General features: G+C 37.5%; 1 protein-coding gene across 2 annotated transcripts in view; it reads left to right on the top strand.

The window, feature by feature from the left end:
- Window positions 1-17,080, top strand: part of LOC131092882 (dynein axonemal assembly factor 11-like) — a 51,968-nt gene extending 34,888 nt beyond the window's left edge. For both annotated transcript variants that reach the window (XM_058039847.1, XM_058039839.1), the window contains 2 exons: window positions 5,193-5,278; window positions 16,570-17,080. In XM_058039847.1, the coding sequence (XP_057895830.1) occupies window positions 5,193-5,278; window positions 16,570-16,756 (273 nt within the window). In that variant the 3' untranslated portion in view covers window positions 16,757-17,080. The remainder of the gene's footprint in view (window positions 1-5,192; window positions 5,279-16,569) is intronic.
- The last annotated feature ends 2,783 nt before the right edge of the window (window positions 17,081-19,863 follow it).

Raw genomic sequence — 19,863 nt, 5'->3', positions numbered from 1 at the left:
TGGACTTTAGGAAATTTCTCTGGTGTGTAAGGGCAGGGTATGTATGTGAGTCCACCAGATATATCAAATGCATTTCTTTCTGAAGGAGGAAGCTATTTAGCTGAAATAGCTTCCCCTTCTATATGGGGTTATTTTTTTTTCTCTTCGTGCTCTGATTTAATTCTAACACTATGCATCTAGTAACTCTAACTTTTGTGGCTATGGCCTTCTATGTTCCCTTCTATAATCCAATCCCATACCATCTGTCTGTCCCTATGAGGACAGCCCCTCATGGAATCACAAACTCTCACTCTAGAATCAAACATGCATTTTTGCCAAAAGCTGCAAGAATACTGAAAATTGTACTTATTTGGTTTAGGTTTTCTGAATGTTCAAAATTCACTCAAATGAGAATTTATGTTTCCATAAATTTGTTTGAAAATGAGGCCTTGACATTTGTCATTTTGAATAGTGTAATTTTCAAATGTATATGATTTATTTTTGTTTAATAGTTACTTGTCTTTGCAGTTTTCTGTCCCATACCCTGCTTTTATTACTCATACATCTTGCTAGTCCCTTTGTGGATGATCAATGCCTTAGAAAATGTAAATATTTCCAAGTGTTTCTAGATATCTCTTAACTCTGGTGCCTACCCATAAAATCATACCTAAATCAGCAAAATGAATATTCTCTCTTCATACTGTGATTGAGAACTGCCTTTATTCCATTATTAACTTTATATTTAACCTACCTTGATATTTTAGCTACACCTACATATTTTGCCTAGCCTGAGGCTCTGGAGCATACTTCCTCTCAGAATATGTGATTCTCAGATATTTGTAAAACATGAGGAGAGAGAAGCACTATGGAATAACTGGGTAGATGTCCTCAGCTTGGACTTGGTTTGGTTAAAACTGCTTGAGTAACTTGGGGATGCATGAATGGAAAGCTGCATGTTGTCAGTGGATTCTGGGAAGCAGATTTTCAGAAAAGCACCTGGGAGTCTTGGTTGCCACATAGCCGAACATGTCAAAGAGCACCAGCTGTGTCCTGAGCAGCTTAAGAGCATTGCCAGCAGGTGGAGAGGGCCATCCTCCTCCTTGTTCAGCATTGGTGGGAGACACGTGGAGTGCAAGAGAGACATGGACCTGCTGGAGAGAATCCAGCAAAGGGCCACAAGGATGATCAAGGAACTGGGGCACCTCTCCTGTGAGGAAAGGCTGAGAGAGCTGGGACTGTCCAGCCTGGAGGAGAGAAGGCTCGAGGGGATCTCATCAATATACAGAAATACCCTAAAGGAAGGGTGCAAAGAGTCAGAGCCAGGCTCTTTTCAGTGGTGCCCAGTGACAGCCCCAGAGACAGTGGGCACAGACTCTAATGCAGGAGTTCCCTCTGAAGACCAGGAGACTCTGACTGTGAGGGTGACCAGGTGTCTGCACAGGTCACCCAGGGAGGCTGTGAATCCTCCATCCCTGGAGATGTTCTAAAGCCATCTGGACATGGTCCTGGGCAACTGGCTCAAGGGGCTTGAGCAGAGGGCTTGGATTAGATGATCTCCACAGGTCCTTGCCAATCTCCAGCATGCTGTGGTCCTGTGAACTTCATGGATTTACTGACCAAAGATGGATCTGTGTTACTTCACTGCAATTGCATGTAAAGGATACTAATCTATTGTTCACTGCTCTTTTTACAGTCACAGAATCTGTTCTCTTTCTCTAGGACTGAAATAGAGTGCTTATTTGAAATTTTTGGGGCATAGTTCCTCTTCAGATGATCTCAAGCCATACAAATTTTATCATTATGATTAATGGGATGTAATATAGGAAGAAAGGTAAATGAAAAATGATTGACAACAGGAAGGCCAATAGATATTTTTCTTGCAGAATATTGTGGCTGATTTTATCAATGCTTGAGAATACTGGTTCAAGATCAGCAACTTAATGGGAATTCCTCTTAGTAAAGTTAATAGGAAGACCAGAATACATTCCATTTCTTTCAGGCTGTATCAGTGACAAGACAAGCTTAATGACTATATTACACTGTATTTTATCCTTTTTGTTTCTAAAAAACAGTTATCAAAATAGTTTTTTTTTGCAGCTAGATAAATGGCCTAGCACATTGCTTACATAAGTGAAATGTCCACTAATCTAAAAATAGTCTCCTATAATAAGCTTCATGCAATAGTGTCCTAAAAATATCTCTCTCTTCTCAGTAACACAATAGAAATCTATCTGAATTCTAAGTGGTTTTCACTTGTTTTACTGATATTCTGATCAGGTTAATAAACCTTTCACCATTCATCTTCTAGCCTGTTTATAGTTCCCTAGTCTTTAAAAACAAACCCAAAACTTCTTTCCTTGCCTCTCTGATGAACTTGTCACATCACAGATGTTGGACATAGTAAATTCCACATGAAGTAAAAGAAAGGAATAATTTTCACATTCATTTCTGGGTACATATTTTTAACCATATTACATGCTACACAAGAAATCACCACAGAATGGGTGCCTAAGGCAGTGTTTACCAACACTTTTTGGAAGGTCATCAAAAGAAACTGAAGGACACAATGTTCAGTGAAATAATATAGTGACACTTTTAAAGTGTAGTGTTTATACTGCAATAATCCTTTGTAAGGAGATTTTACATGAGTAAGGTGTGGACAGTGACTACATTGTACATGCCTTGTGTTCTGGGAAAAATATTTGTGACATGAAACTTCTTCCAGTTTTGAACCTCTGTGCTTTGGCAGCATCATCTTTGCCGATGATGCAGGGAAATAAAAAACTGGAAGATTCTTTAATAGAATTTGACTAAAATTGGCATATTAAATAAATTTTTTCATAAAATGTCATCAGTAGATTACATCATCATTTTAATTGCTGCCTCAGTAAACGCATCAAACCCCAGTGTTATTAACAAGCAGGTTTTATTTAGGGTTTTGAGACCTTCTGTCATGTTTGAAAACTTTCTTTTTCTTAGTTTAGTGAGTCAGAGAGTAAAATTTGGACTTTTGATCAATTCTTTATTGTATTACCAGCCTCAAATGAATGCTGACAGCTTTTTATTGCCTGGGATTTCAAAAGAGATTAGAAATTTAAAGATCAATGAGATTTAGATTGCTTAATTAATCCAAAAATAGGAGTAGTGTGTATTATGCATGTCAGTTTTATTTTATAGAATTACTTCATATAATTCTTACTTATCTAGGTATGGTAAATGTGGTAATATTTCATTACCATCAAAGGCATGTGGAGACACAGCTCTGGAACCCTAGAAATCTAATAATCCTTCAGCATAAATGTGTTTCAGGGAAAATCTGTTTCCTCAAATTCCCATTGTAGAATAAGAAAGCCATTGTAGGAAAAAAAAGATGGACTGAAACTATGAATAAAAATATGGCTTTTGCATATTCCTTCTGTTTTCTCAAATATACTCCAGAGTTTTTTTTTAAAACATCTCTATCTAGAATCCTTTGATAGCGATCTCAAAAGGAGTGCATTTTCTGTTTTCTAATTAATCATAGAATCATAGGATATGCTGGGTTGGATGGAACCCATCAGGATCATCAAATCCAACTCTTGGCCCTGCACAGGACACCCCAAGAGTCACACCATGTGCCTGAGAGCATTGTTAAAGCTCTTGAACTCTTTCAGGTGTGGTGCTGTGACCACTCCTGGGGAGCCTGCTCCAGTGCCCAAACACCTTTTAGGTAAAGAACCTTTTCCTAATATCCAGTCTTAACCTCCTCTGGCACAACTCCAGGCATTCCCTTGGGTCCTGTCACTGGTCCCCTGAGAGAAGAGATCAGTGCCTGCCTGTCCTGTTCCTCTCATGAGGATGCTGAAGACCTCAGTGAAGCTTCCCCTCCATCTCCTCCAGGCTGAAGAGACCAAGTGACCTCAGCCACTCCTCATACAGCTTCTCCTCCACACCCTTCACCATCCTCATGGCCTCCTTTGGATGCTCTCTCATATCTTCATGTCTTTTTTATATTGTACTGCCCAAAACTGTACACTAAAATGTAAATATTAGAAATCATAGTATTAGTGTCATAAATATTAGTATCATAGAATAACTTTCAGAAAGCTTCATTATATTAATTTAGTCCATTTTTTTATATACCACAGGCTTCAAATTTCACATTGTTATCTTACTACTGAGGCCAAAGTAGGCAAATCCTAACCCTTCCCTAAGTGCCAAGGTCAGTTCTTGTCAGGGATGTATTTTCTTAGGAGTGCAGAATCAGCATGTTTCTCCACCATCCTTGATGGTGTGCTCTGAGGACAAAGGAAGAAGCACAAGTCTCAAGGGGATCAGCAGAATGAATCTCTGTTAAAAAAAAAAAAATATTTGAAAAGCGGGAAGGTAGAAAGAAACAAGGCTTCCTTTCTGTCATCAAAGCATATACAGAACCAGAGGGATTCAGCCTCTTCACACTGATTCCCAGAAACAGATGACTGAAGCTACAGACTGTCTTTATATAATTTGGGGTTCAGAATGGAGACTAAATTCACAGTGAAGGGCTTCTGGAACAGACTGCTCTCAAATCAGTTGGACTATGAAACAGTGAATAACATGAACTATTTGGTGTAGTTCCTGTTCTTCTGCCTTTCAGATGTTTCAGGGATGCCTCTCCCATGCTGTTGTTATGAAGGGAAAGAGATCCTTTTACAATGAGATACCCTTTTGTCAATAACACATCTTCCAAAAAATCATGGTGGATGTGTTTTCTTTAAGAAGGGGAATTCCTCTGGACTTTGAACCTCACTTTCTGTTTTAGCAAAGGAGCTGAAGGAGTTTGTGGTCACTTGTCATTTGAGTGAGGAGAAGTCCAGATTGCAGCTTTTAATAAAAAATGTCAGAACAAGTACTTGGACACCAGAACCAAAATGAAATCAGTAATGTGCATTATTAACATGGTGCTAAACAAGATGGTATATATTTAAACACAAGTAGATGTATATATTTAAAGACTCTTTTATGTATAATTATATAAATGTTTGACTGTGTTTCCATTCAGATAATTTGGTTTAACTTGCCTTATGTCTGTGTTTCATGCTCAGTGAAGAGTGGTAAAATGTAACAGAAAGAGTAAATGTCACAAGAGAAAATTTATGCAGACACAATTTTCTATTTTTGAAAGATTATTTAAATGCTTGCAAGCAAAAGTGTCAACTTTTATGAGAATTATGTTTTGTCTATTTTTATTTTAGGCTAAAGAAATAATCCTGGCTAAGCAAAAAGTTTCAGCTTCAATTAAACATTCTGACTGCAATACACAGCAAAAAGCCACAAGAAGGTAATTCCTTTTTATTTTCTGTATCAGGTTTTTTTTTTTTTTTTATCAGTGTGTTATTCTCATGCCAGAATATGTACTTCTTTTATGTTATTGTTGAAAATATGAAAATATTGATTAGTGTAGAGTAAAACTATGTCTGAAATTTTTAGATTAATAACCTGTCTGGTGCTGTTTATTAAAAAGTGATCTCCTTCAATAGCAGATCCAAACATCCACTTATTTTTGCCTATCAGTTTTTTTCCATCACCTCATTCAGGTTGTTAACTAGTAAATGCTAAAACAAAATCACCTACTGAGAATAGCCTCTGCAGAGCTCCTTGCTATGGAACTCAACTCTGGAAACCTTGTAGAAAACAATTATTTTGAATCTGTCTCATGAATGTATTTTCTTACTGTTATACAGGTTAATCTACTGCTTTTGTAAATAGCTTCTAAAAACAATTCTGTAAGGTATTGTAACCCAGATCCATCCTATCAAATGTGATGTCAACTTGAAATCTTGTAATTAATGACTGCCCAAAGCAAGTGAATATCAGTGATGCACTATTTTCTGGTTTTACCCTTAGCAAATGCTACTGTAGATAAACAGTGGGGTTCATGAACACTTGGCCTAAGTACAAACACCATGATAAATGTTTTAATCTTTCCTTTTCCTTTTGCTATAGCCAATGGTATTCATACCAGAATAAGATATTGTAACAACAAAGTCCCTTAAGCTGTTTATCCATTTACATTTGAAGTGTTGCACTTGTTTCCTTGTTTGATTTCATTGTGTTAAAAAGGCTAAGCAGTTAGTAAAAAATAGCATTTTGGATCTTGGCTGTTCTTGGTTTCAATATTTAGGACACTGGCAAAATGGTTCTGCAAGAGTAATTGGTTATTAATTCTACTTTTAGTTTTTTATTTCTAAGAAAAATCAGTCCTTAACTTCTTTTCTTGATGATCTGCCTTATGAGAATATGAGAGGGCACCTGCAGGAATTTGTTGAGGTTTCTAGTGAGCCCCAAGGACTGTACCCTTTCCTTGGGCAGAAGTCAATACAACAGTGCATCACTCTGATTACAGAGTATTTAAAATATTTTAGAAGGTCTAGGTCAAGTGGAAGATACTTACTCTCCATTATAATTGCAGACTCATGGAAGGAGTCAGGTGAAGTCCCTGGTGACTGGAAAAATGGAAATATTCCACCCATTTTTAAAAAGAGTAGGAAGAAGGATGCTAGAATTTGTTAGCTGACAGAATATCATCCTCACCTTTGGGGTTTCTACTCTGCCTGGGAATCATGGAACAGATCCCCCTAGAATCAATGTTGAGGCACACAGAGGACTGAGGGGTGGTTCAGGACAGCCAGCACAGCTCCACCAAGGACAAGGCCAGCTCAGTGACCTGCTGTGGCCAAATTGGTGTGTCAGTGAACAAGAGAACAGCTACAGCTGTCATCTGTCTGGATGTCTGTAAGGCCTTGGTCATGGTCCCCCACAACATCCTTCCCTCTAATGTGGTAACATGTGGATGTGATGGGTGGATGGTTCAGTGGATCAGGAATTGGTGGGATGGTTGTGTCCAGAGGAGAAAAGGCAATGTCTCAGTCTCTGGATGGAGATCACTGACAAGTGGTGTCCCTCAGGACATCACTTGCTCAAAGTCAAAGCCATGAAAAGGCATGGCATGCCATCTAGTGCAGGGACATGCCCCAAAGATTCCTCTATTGGTCCCCATTGAAACCGCAAGATTCCGTTTCCATTCCCGAAAGGAAATTTCATTTCCTTTCGGGAAGGGAAACGGAATCTTGCGAACACGAAAAGAAAGTCTAAGAAACACTCTGGAAAGGAGATAGGCTCAAATGAAATGCAATTGTAACAAAACAGAAAATCGGAAGATTTAGTGTCTCCAAAAAATCGTTTGTGAGGAAATGAGCTCACAGTGCAAAGGACCAAAACATGCCCAAACTATGCTCACAGATGTTGCAAAAGCAAGGTAAAAAGTCAAACAGGAAGACACAACTTGGATGGGAAGATATGAGGGACATGCCATGGATACTTTGGGAAAAAAACAATCAGAAAAAATCAGGGTTCTATCAGTTTCAGCGCAAAGGACAAAAACATGCCCAAACTATGCTCACAGAAGTTGCAAAAGTGGGGGGAAATGAAGGAGGAAGACATAACTTGAAGGAGAATATATTATGGACATTCCATGGATAATTTGAGAAAAAAAAAAAAAAAAATCAAAAAAATCTTGCCCACAGTCAAAGCCATCAAAAGCATATGCGATCAAGTGCAGGCGGCTGCAGCAAAATCTGCCTAAATCGATCCCCGCTGAATGCCAAAGCAAATAAGAAGGACTTACAAACACTCTGGAATGGAGATTCCATTCAAGCAATTGCAATTGGAGGAAAAAAAAAAAACAAATGTGGGAAATTTGGGAAATTTAGTGACTACAAGAATATGGACCGGGGTTCTATCAGTTGCAGTGCAAAGGACAAAAACATGCCCAAACTATGCTCACAGATGTTGTAAAAGCAAGGGAAAAAGTCAAACAGGAAGACACAACTTGGAGGGGAAGATATGAGGGACATGCCATGGATACTTTGGGAAAAAAAAAAATCAAAAATTCTTGCCCAAAGTCAAAGCCATCAAAAGCATATGCGATCAAGTGCAGGCACATGCAGTAAAGCCTGCCTAAATCGATCCCCGCTGAAGGCCAAAGCAAATAAGAAGGACTTACAAACACTCTGGAATGGAGATTCCATCGAAGCAATTGTAATTGGAGGAGAGAAAAAACAAATGTGGGAAATCTGGGAAATTTAGTGACTACGAGACAATGGACCAGGATTCTATCAGGTGCAGTTCAAAGGACCAAAACATGCCAAAATTAAGCTCACAGATGTTTCAAAAGCAGGGGGAAAATGAAGGAGGAAGATACAACTTGGTGGGGAAGATATTATGGACATGCCATGGATACATAGGAAAAAAAGAAAAAATCAAAAGTCTTGATCAAAGTCAAAGCCATGAAAAGGCATGCCATGCCATCTAATGCATTGACATGCCCCAAAGATTCCTCTATTGGTCCCCATTGAAACCGCAAGATTCCGTTTCCCTTCCCGAAAGGAAATGAAATTTCCTTTGCATGTCAAGCACACTGTCAGCATGTTTGTGGGTGCCTCCAGGCTGGGTGGTGCAGTTCACATTCCAGAAGGGGGGATGCCATCCAAAGGGATGTGGATGAGCTTGTGGGATGGGTTCATGTGAATGTCATGGGGTTTAACAAGGTCAAATATGGTTAATCAGCTCTGCTCTGGTTAATGTAGTATAAAAACATCATCTGCTTTTGCAATATGTCCCAATGCACTCGAAATGCAAGGTGGTGTATATGGGCTAGGACAGCCCCTGGTATAAATAAAGGCTTAGAACAGAAGGGATTGAGAAGAAGTTGAGGATACTGGTGAATGAAAACCTGGACATGAGAAGGCACTGTGCCTTTGCAGGCCAGAAATCCAACCATGTCCCGGGTGGCATCAAAAGCAGCATGGATAGCAGGCTGAGGGAGGGGATTCTCCCTCTCTGCTCTGCTTTCCTAGACCCCACCTGGAGTTCTGCATCCAGCTCTGGGATCCTTGGTAAAGACATGGATCTGCTGGAGCCAGTCTAGAGGAAGGCCACAAAAATTATCAGAGGACTGGAGCACCTCTCGTATGAGGAACGGCTGAGAGAGTCTGTGTTCTTCAGTCTGGAAGATAAGGCTTCAGGGAGACCTTCTAGGAGCCTTTCACTCTAAAAAGAATCTTGTAAAGGAGATGGGGACAGATTTCAAGGCATAAATGTCTTAAAGTAAAAGAGGGAAAATGTATAAGAAATAATTGTGTTAGGAGGGGAATGAAACACTGGCACCAGCTGTCCAGAGAGGTGATGGAGGCCCCACCCCTATAAACATTCAAGGTCAGGTTGAATGGGATTTACTTGAGGATGTGCCTTGCTCATTGCAGAGGGGTTGGACTGGATGACCTGTGAATTGCCCTTCAAACCCAAACCATTCTGTGAGTCTATTTTATGATTCTTCTTTGCAAAAAGAATGGTGTTTTCCCACAGAAATGCAGCTAAATCTTTAAATGCATTACAAGAAAATAAGTTAAAGAAACAATTTGTGGGCTAGGAAATTGGTTTTAGGGTTGTAGGTTCCTTAGAACTCTCTGCGTTTAGTTTTGGCTGCATAGTAAACATTTAAATAATAATGGGAGCATGGAGGTAATTATGTGAAATGGTGCCCTTTCCTGCCAGCTGATGAACTAGAGATATTCTGTGGCATAGTGAAATTCCAGAAATTTGTGTTTGATTTCTGTGCAGTTTTAATAATATGATTTCTGCAGATTTTGAGGGCTAAAATATTACAGGAATATGTACCACAAAAGTAGAAGTAGCAAAAGAGTCTTTGAATTACAGTTCTTTCTAAAAATAGCATGTTTTGACCTCTTTAGCTGAAAAGTCGCTGACTAGCCAGATGTTAAAAATTTGCTGAATTGTTGTCTCTTAGATTACAGAAGAACATTCATTACAGTGATTATACTTGACAGCTACAGATGTCTTAGCTAAATGCTGTCAGACATATAATCTGCCAAACTGTAATGCAGAGCTTTAAATCTCTTTAACTCTTGTTAGCTAGATTACATGATGATACTGTCATTACTTCTGCAATGTATGAGAGATTTCTTCTGTGACTGTGTACAAAACTGTATATGGAACCTTCAAAGAGGCAAGTTTCTGTAAAAGGAATTATGCTGATCTATAATATTCAGACTAATATAAAAATAATAGACCGATCTGTTCTATTTACAAAGCCTCCATTAATGCAGTAGCTGGGTGTGCCATTCCTTACTGGAACTGGCCTCACAGTTCAGCTGTATGATACCAAAGCTGAGATCTCCATAGATGCACAGAGGAAATTCAGAGGTAGGTAGAAACTGACTTTTCTGAAATTGTACTGGAAATCTTAAGAGCAACTGTTACATAAAGTCAACAATCCTTGTCTCATACCTTCAGCTTTAGACTATTCTTCCTTTAGCGTGTTGGAGAAGAAAAAAATTAAACACAAAATGTCTCTAAATGTAAACATACACACATTTGAGTTCCTCCAGTAATTAAATATTCTTAGGAATACAACTTTTTTTCTTTAATTTTTTGAGTTTTCTTCTTTTGCTTTTATTTTGTTTTTTATTACTGTAGATCTTTATATACAGAGAGGTTGAGAAATGTAGCCAGAGAATGGTTTGATTTGGAGAGGCAGAGGAATGGAGTGGCAACTTCTGCAGAGTTAAAAACCATCAGCAAGTTCTGATCTATACACATCTTTTTTACTGAAATAAGGAATGTAAGGTAGAGGTGATTCCTATCTTAGTAGTTCAGGCATTGCAAATCTGAGTGCCCTAAGTGTCTTCTCCCATCTTAGCTCTGCAGGAGTGCACTGAGTGACCAAGCCAGCACATGCTCTAGAGAATACCATGTAATATATTAGGTTGGAAATCTGACTTACATTCTACTGGAATTAGTTCTTAGTGGCAGTGAATAATGTTTGGCTTTTTGGGTTTTTTTTCATCTGAATTCTTAAGGAGAAAAAAAAAAAGAAAAATATGCTGCTGGATTGTCCACCTCTGTCTGCTGGTGAGCCCATAAATGCCTCTGAACAGTTTCAGATGAATTTCACTAATTGTGAGAGACATAAAATATATAAAATTACCTGTCATTTGTATTGAACTTGAGACTGAGAAAACTTGAATGGTTTTAATTACTGTATTGGATTTTAGTTCCAATCTTTTTCTAGCAAACATGCCATGGTAAGACTCATTAACAGAACTTCTTTTATGGTTTGCAGTTTCAGTGATAAACTGAAAGCATTACTTTACTTTTCTTGGAGAAGTAAAGTGCTGGAGAAGGTTTTAGTTGAGCTGTCTTTGCTTATTAACAAATAAAGAATAAAAGATTGATTATTTCAAATATTCTCTACAGCCATCTCACTTGAGATATAAGTGCTGGTGAATATGAAACATACTGCAAAGCTCTGTCTTACTAAATGACCCTGATTTAGCTTGGTTCATTTTGGTGGAGAAGACGTAAAGAAAAAATTTGTGGGAAAAATTGTAGATTGAAGAGTAAGAATCTTTCTTTGGGAGTGAGAAGTTCTAATTTGAATTCTTGAAGCAGTCCTTGTGAAGTGTCAGAATAATGCCTTTCCACAGAATAAATGGCTGAAAATCTCTCCCAGTCTTAAATTCCTACAACTTACACAGAGGGATGTGATGGGTTGGAAGGGAGAGAACTCTGTGTTGTGAAGAGAAATACAGTAGAACAAAATGAGTTATTTCCTCAGGATTGGGAAGGGAGGTAAGATGAGGTCAGAAACTGATTGGTGTTACAAACTGATGTGAAAGAGGTGCAAGAGGATTTATGGGATCTTTCAGAACCCAAATTCTCAGTGTCTATATCAAACACAAACATTTCAATGTGAAGAAAGACAAGTGTATCTCAAGAGTGGCCTGAATGACAGATAAGTAAATGTGTGAAAAGATCACAAATGGCAAGTCAGTTATCAGTTCTATTGAGATATAATGCCTTTGATAAATATCTGGGATTAGATCACAAATCTTGAGAGCAGAACAGTTTGCAGAATTAATAATTTCTGGTAATGAAATTTGCTATCTGTCATGAAGACATTGAGAACTTTTAGAATTCAAGTAATATTGTATGGGAAAGAGGAATCATAGGAACTGTAATTCAGTTGGCTTCTTAACCAGAAACTGTAGTCAGATATGACCAAGCAACATGTTAAAATGTTTTTTACTCACATTAATCTCGAAGGATGGAGTCATTTGCATTCTCATGGAGGCCTGGAGCTAATCAAAGTAGAGGGTGTACATCTCCATCATTTGACGAATTAGGAGAACAAAAGGTGGGGTTCCTCAGAAGGGATCTGAAAACTAATTTGCACACTGGCATCTGACAATCCTTAACTATAATAAAGGTGAGAAGGCTTCAGAAATGTGCCCTTCTGGAGGAAGCATTCTCGAGAGAACACTTCTGTTAGTTCCTGATCACTGCAGTCTGAAGTTATCTTTGGTTGTGCAGATTGGACAAGGACACAAGTCTGAGGACAGAGATGGACTTAAAAGTTGCTCTCTACCACTCCATAACTTTGAAAAAACTTTGCTAGAATAAAGTGTGATTTCAGTATATGTTTCCCAAATGTTTAAGGATTTCAAGTTTTTCTGACCAGTATAACAATGAAAGGAGAGAAAATAAAATTATATTATAGTCACATATACAAATTCAGAGTCAATTTGCATATTGCAGGTATTGGAGCATTTTTCTTGCTTGCAGACAAGAGCAGTTTAAAATTTAATATCTTGAAGTGATTATTCAAAAGAAGGAAAGGGATGGAACAGTGAAGTTGAAAATGTCACAATGGCTATAATTTTCTGTCTAATTTTCAAAAACATGGACATTAGTAATATACATATTCTCATATGTAAACAATATTCTGGGTAAACAATATTCTCAGTCTGATGAATCCTATTCATGAAATATATTTGCCTTTTAGAACACAATGGCCTAGATATCGTCAGCCTTTTCTTTATCAGAACATTTACCACTGTTTTGTTAGTTATTTTTCACTGTTGTTTTGTCCTTGAGAGATGCATCTGATTCTACCAGTATTCATGTCTTCTCACTGATTCTGAAGGCTCCAGTGACAGCTTCATTCCAGATTACACACATATACAGAGATTTAAAAGGTCTCTTAAACAATGAAAGAGGAATTGATTTTTCAGTTACTTAAAAAACTATAATTATTTGCTTAGATTACCTAGTAGATTTTTTCTAAGCTTATAATTTCAAAAATTAAGACCAGAGTATGACAAGTGTCCTATGTTCACCATCAGTTTTTACCACACCTAAATAAAGAACTGTCTTTCTCTAAGCTCTCAAATAAGATGTCATTCCATATACTGGAATCACTCTATTTTTTTATTCAAAAAAAGTATTTATTTGTACTTTGTCTAGGATGATATTGTTTTTTTTGTCCTGTTTCATTCACAGTGTTAAAAGATTTGAAAAAGTGCCTCTTCAAAGCAGTTGGTTGTGACTCCTAAACATCTTTATATTTATGTCCTGATACCAGAAAGGAAACTTTCAGTCACATGTCAATAACCATATATTCTGGATCAAAGATATGAGAAATCTCTAGCAATCTAAATTTTATTGAAATTCAGAAGTGACACAGGGAAATATAACTGTCAAGTAATTTAAATATCAAGTATGGGGATTAAAGACTGTGTAAATAAAAGTGTAAATTATCAAGAAATACCAAATTATCAGATATGCCGTATGTCACACACCAGATTGTTCAGCAGGCTGCTATTGATGCAAAACTTTCTTTTTTGTGGAGTCTTCCAATTTTAATTTATTAAAAGCCTAATCAAACTGTATGGAGGTAGAAATAGCCTTTCAAAGGGAAAAAACATCAGGAGGAAATAAAGGATTTAATTTATTTTTGTGTGGAGCTCTAGTGTTTGAACATAATTTTTTAGGTAGAGAACACTCAGCAGCAGGTAGCAGTGCCAAAAACTGTGAACTTCATCTAGTTTTAGACCTGAACTTGAAATAGTTTGCAAACACTGAGATTTTCAGGTATGTTCTCTAGCTGGTCCTTCAAAGAGTATTTTTGTTTCCATAACAGCTGTTGTACCATTGCTCATGGAAGAGCTTCAGCAACAAGATGATTTTTATTCTGTTAATTACATGGAAAAACTTGTTCTTCAAAAAATGTTCAGGTGGTTACCCTTGACCTCATCAATTCCCAGCCTCTTTTGCATGATTGCATAATGAGAGCAGCAGATCTGTGCTGTAGCTGCACTGGTTTCAGCCTGGCAGAGTCTTGCTGTCAGCCAGTTGTTGTATTGTGGTAGCTGGGGTAGCACTGGGGAGCTTTACTAAACACGTATAGAGTGTTTGATCATGTTCATGTAAGTACATGAAAACCACCTCCTTTGTGGAAAAATTCACTGTGCTTGATTCTCAGTCTTACCTGTTGTCTGTTGTTAACAGACTTTGAGATTACATGTGATGTTGCAAAATTGAGAATGCAATTTTGAGAATTGCATTTATGATGCAATAACCTTGTCATAGCTTGTTGATGTGGATTGTTACTTATGACACTCACTGTGAATTCAATTCTGGAATGCTGAAGTTTATTCTGCTACTAAGCAATAAGATATTCAAACTCCATTATTGTGTTTTCATGAATGACAATTTGTACAATTTTAGAGTCGTTGAACAAATGTGAGCTACCACTGCTAATTGAAATACTTCAATTTAAGGAAGTTCTTTTCTAGCATGTGATGGAGGCACAAGCTGAGCCTAATTTATTCTCATGTTTATGCTTTTTAGCTTTTTCTGAGGTGCTTAAGATTAGTGGTAAATGATTAATTTAAGGGTCTGCTCTCTTTGTGATCTCACCAACAGCTAATGATAAAGTGATTCCAAGTCACAGCACATTTTGTAAATTACACAGGAAACTAAAATGCCCTTTACTTTTGGGGAGATGAACATTTTTCAGCATGTTGCCACAAATGAACACTTTTTTGTTTCATTTAATAGTATAGTGCAATATCAGAAAAAAATCTAGCTTTTTAAATTGAAGAATTTTTAGGGTAAAGAAATAAAACTTTTCTTGTATTTGTTTTAATTACCCATAAAATTCTACTCGGAGTAATTTTTGCTTATGCTGCTATTTGGAAAAGATTTATGCAGGTTATTAAAGCATCTATCTTCTCTGGCTGTTTTCTTCTCAGAAAAAGTGATCAAATTATTCTTTTAGTACAAGAAAAACCTAGTGGCATAGAGTTGAAAGGGGTGGTTAGGCTGGTGACTGCCTCTTGTGGAGCTCCTGCTTTCCTCAGCTTGGCACAGAGGAGGAGGAGCCCTCCCGTGAGCCCCTCTGCATCTCTGCTTCAGTGGCACAGAGACCCTGCCCTAGTGAGGGCTGCGGTGTCTGCTCACATCTCCCACAGCCTTGATGGAGAAGCACTGGCACAATCTGGAAGCTGCCCTGCAAAACTCTCCCTGTTTTAACAACTAAAGATGGTGTATTTTCAGTTTAAAATCTTTTACTGTGCTTTATATTCGAATTTTCATTTTCTTTGTTGTCATCCATAAAATTCATTCTGTCACGCAGTGACTTTGCCTCCCCCTTGTTTGTTCTATTTCTAAGGAGCCTTTCTGATCTCCTGGGTAAACAATTTTCTCACATCTCTGAAGGATGAGGCACTGTCTTTTCTAATGCTGAGCTGGGAGCTGTGACTCAGTATAAAATGGAGTACAAAGATGTACAAATCATGTTCTAATTTGAAGAAATTAAACGTAATTGTACAATTAAATTTCCATTTTGCCATTTTTTCATGTAAACAGTCACAAATTGCATGAAAGCAGGTTAGATTTTTTCCATTTAATCACTGAGCTCCTCTCTTAGAAATAAACAGTGAGATTAAATGCTGCAAGACAGAGAGTATGTTTCAAATCTTTGATCATCATGTGATGTGGATAGGTTACCTTAATGAGTGGCCAGTACACATTTCTAAGTGTCATCTGAAAGAGTATCCTTAATAGCAATAGAATATGAAAATTGTGTTAAAACTCTGACTTTTCTTATAATTTAATTTATTTTTTAATAATAAAAACATGGTGAGGAGTCATGTTGCCAAAATACAAAAATTAGCTGATCAAGGCAGATAAGTTCCTAAAATTGTATTTTCTCTATAAATGCAAGTATTTCTGTTTTCCAAAGATGGACCAGTCACCTGGAAATTAATAGACAGTAAGTGGGAAGGAACTGTGCAAAAAGGAACAGAAAAAAAAAAAGAATAAAAAAACCAGTTGGATTTAAAAAAATCTTACATCAAAAGCCAGTGATTTGTACTGATACCAGCAGTCACCATGTTCTGATATAAAGGGAATTACAGCTATCTAAAATTAACTTTTGAAGTTGGAGACTAGTGATTCTTTTGTACAAAATCTTAGAGATTTTGTATTACTTTCATGTGTTTGCACTTAGGGTTTTTATTTAGCAATCAATTCTCAAGTTAGAAGAACTCTTAACTCTTAATTGGACTCAGTAACAACCCTCATACCATGTGTTTATAGGCAGGCACCCAAAATAGAACCAGAGAATCACATAATAAATTCAAAGAGTTCTCCTATATTTGACACTCAAATTATGTTTTTTTTCCATTTATTTCCCTCTTGTCTCAGGAGTGGACAAGTTGAGAAGTTGGAAGTGGATCCTAGTAAATATTCATTCCCTGATGTGACAAAGATAGTCCAAGAAAAGGAACGAACTGGACAGGGACCTATAAAGCTCCAACCACAGAAGGTTACTGAGGCTAAGAAGAGCTCCTATGATTTTGAAAATAATGAAGATGTTCCTCCCTTAATTTGAAACATTGTAAAATATCCCCTCTATAAGTAATGTGAATGCTTGTGTTGAATTCATGACCCCACGTATAAATAAAATAGAGCTGAAGTTGGGAATAACATTATATTTCCTATCAGTAACTTTTTATGCTGGTGTTTTCTGCTAGTTAGTTTTCTGTTAGTATATTGCTATATAAATTGTTTTTTCTAGATTGTTTACTTAGTAGCTCTGAAATTAGAATTGGGGCCTTATATCAGAGATTGTAATTTCTTCAAACAATTTACTGTCTGTGTTGAGAGATGACCCAATACTGTAGAAAAAGAGAAAAGGAAGGAATAAAGCACTTGTATCAAGAGTTATCATTTTTCTCATTAAACTAAGGATGGGAAAAATCTCTGTGTACTCCTTCAGTGTTTTCATTTTCATAACAGACAACAGTAGAAGAAAAGGGTATGGTTGGAGTGAGAGATATTGCTGTAATCTACCATTCATGACTCAATCTTCAGCATAATGCACAGCTCCTGGATTCTGGAGCTTTCCTAATAATCCCACTTCTTGAAGATTTTGGGAAAAAATAAAGAGAAACTTCAAGAAAAAAAGTAAGTTGAGTGACCTACATTACCTTGCTTATGCATTTGTAATTGTTTATAATGGAAGACTTCATTTGCAAGACAAAATACTTCAGATTAAAATCAGCTTTTGCTTTTAGTCAAGAGCAAGCAAGGTCAGGAAGAATCAAACAATATTTTCTGGTTAAAACTTGTTTTCATCCTCAAGATAGAAGATTAATGAGTTGCAGTATAACTGAACACTGTCTAAGCTCAGATAGTGCCCACAGTATCCTCAGCACCGTCACATTGACAACACAGCCTTTGAAAGTGTTGTGTCCCTAATTGTGAAAAACATCGTGCAAAAACCTCAGCAGTTTGAATGAAAATATTCCCATTGAACTCTGGGAATTTTTAGCCACTCTAAAGTGTTTTATAGTTCTTCACAGATGTTTAATGTTAGATAAAGATAAATAGTCTGTCTTAAAGTGCACTGAAGAGAAGCAGAAAATATCCATCAACTTAGGCTGATGGCTTGAACCGATGCATTTTCTTCGGTTGCAATTTGAAATGGATACAGGGTAAAAAAATGAAGTTTCATACTAATGCTGGATATACTAAAAGCTGAAAAGAAAATTTATATATCTCAAAGACATAAACCAAAGTTGAATATGGGCATTATCTGATGGACATCATATCATCTTGGATTTTTCTTTTGCACTGACTCAACTTTTCCAACCCCAGAATAAATTCTTCAATGATACAAGCCTCTGAGCCCTGAAACATATTTAATCAGCTCTGCTCTGGTTAATGGAGTATAAAAACATCAACTGCTTTTGCAATATGCCCAATTCACTAGAAATGCCTGACTTTGCCAGCTAATATGGACAAGACATATTAAATTTTATCTCTTGATCTCACTGAGTAGTAATATGCCCATAAGGTGAGCATGGATCATTTCTAGATTGCACATCAAGGTTCTGTATTTGAGGTGGCACAGGGTGTTCCTGCCCTGGGGGTGGCAGTGGGGCTGCAGGATCCTGGGGACAAACAGGTTCCAGCAAGGGCCAAAGGTGACAGCAGGACAGGAGGAGGAGCTGAGGAGGGACCCCAAGGGGAGCTGGAGGAGGAGGAGGGCAGAAGGGCTGCAGGCTCAGAAAGGGATCCCCCCTGGTAGCCCCAGAGAAATCCCCGTGGAACAGAGACCCCCTTGCAGCCCAGGGAGAGCCTGGGAATCCTAAAAGTTGGTGCTGTTTCATGAAACTGTGCAGCCCAACAGGTAAAGTAATTTTTACCAATCAGATGGACAATTTATGTTTTTATTCCTTTCATGCCTACTTCCTTTTGTTTCAGAAGTATGAGTTTTGCTGACCTTGGGATATATGAAGATAAAAGGCTCCACCACTTTTGTGAAGAGAAAAATCAGTAAATTTTGGCAGCAGATCCAAATTTTTTTAATTTCCTGTAATTTTATTGATTGCTCTGAGGATTTCCTGATGCTTCTAAGTGAACCTTTTACAGGATTTCCTCTTTTTCTTCACTGCTTATTTCTATAAATCTTGTAGGGACAGTCAACCTTTGAAACCTTCAGCCAATATGGGTGAACCTTGCAAGAGTTTCACACAGTTGTGGAAAACAGAGGTATCCATGCAGCCTGGTCTGGTAAGGTTATTTTATTTTTTCATAAAGAGATCTATAAAAATTTATCTATAATGACAAACCAAAGGATAACATGATTGTATCTTTCCCCATTCCAACTCAGTTCTCTTTTTCATCTGGTTTCATTGTGAATAGATACTGCTCTGCTTTTGGGGATAAAAAAAGTATTGAGCTACAATTACACCTCATAGGAAAATAAATGGTAGGTACCAAAACATTCTTCAAACTACTGAAGACAGAGTTGTTTCAAGGAGAGGTTGATCACAGAGGGACAAAGTGCACAAGCACAAGATGACACATCAAGAGCATAAACACAAAATTTCTGATTACTGCAATGTATTTTTGAGAAAAGATGACAAAAGAGGACAAAGGACATGCAGCCAGATAAAAAAAATCACACAACAAAGACAAAATATCCCCTGTATAGTGAAAATTAGAAGAAAACAAAAGGAATGAAAGATAGTCAGAGCCCCCACCAGAGAAAGGAAGACTGAGGAAGGAAACTCCAGCATTGTCCCCCACAGTTAAGGACATGGCAGCTGATCAAAGCCATTGTGCATCTGGAGCACAATTCTCATACTTAGAGGAGACAAAAAAAAAAGCTGCTTTTTGATTTGCCACTTGCTGCATTCTACCCCTGCAGACTCAGCAGTTGTACATACAGCATTATCTCTTACTATGTAATTGGGTTAAGCAGATTAAAATTCAGAAAGCACTGAGTGTGTGTTGTGATATTTCACCTCTAACTAGATGACTGGAGGAATTTTAGCAGCATGCAGTTGATGGATTTACTCATCATCCAGTAGACAGGAGATGGATGGGGTTAATGACAAATTCTAGCAGTACTGAGAGGAAAGATGTGTAACGCTTCAGGAATGCTCTTGGATTTGCCACAAAATCTTCCTCTTGTTCTAAAATTGGGAT

Source organism: Melospiza georgiana, chromosome 1 (assembly GCF_028018845.1).
Source record: "Melospiza georgiana isolate bMelGeo1 chromosome 1, bMelGeo1.pri, whole genome shotgun sequence".
Classification (NCBI taxonomy): domain Eukaryota; kingdom Metazoa; phylum Chordata; class Aves; order Passeriformes; family Passerellidae; genus Melospiza; species Melospiza georgiana.
The sequence above is the reverse complement of the archived record's forward strand: the minus strand, read 5'-3'. Positions and strand labels throughout refer to the sequence as shown.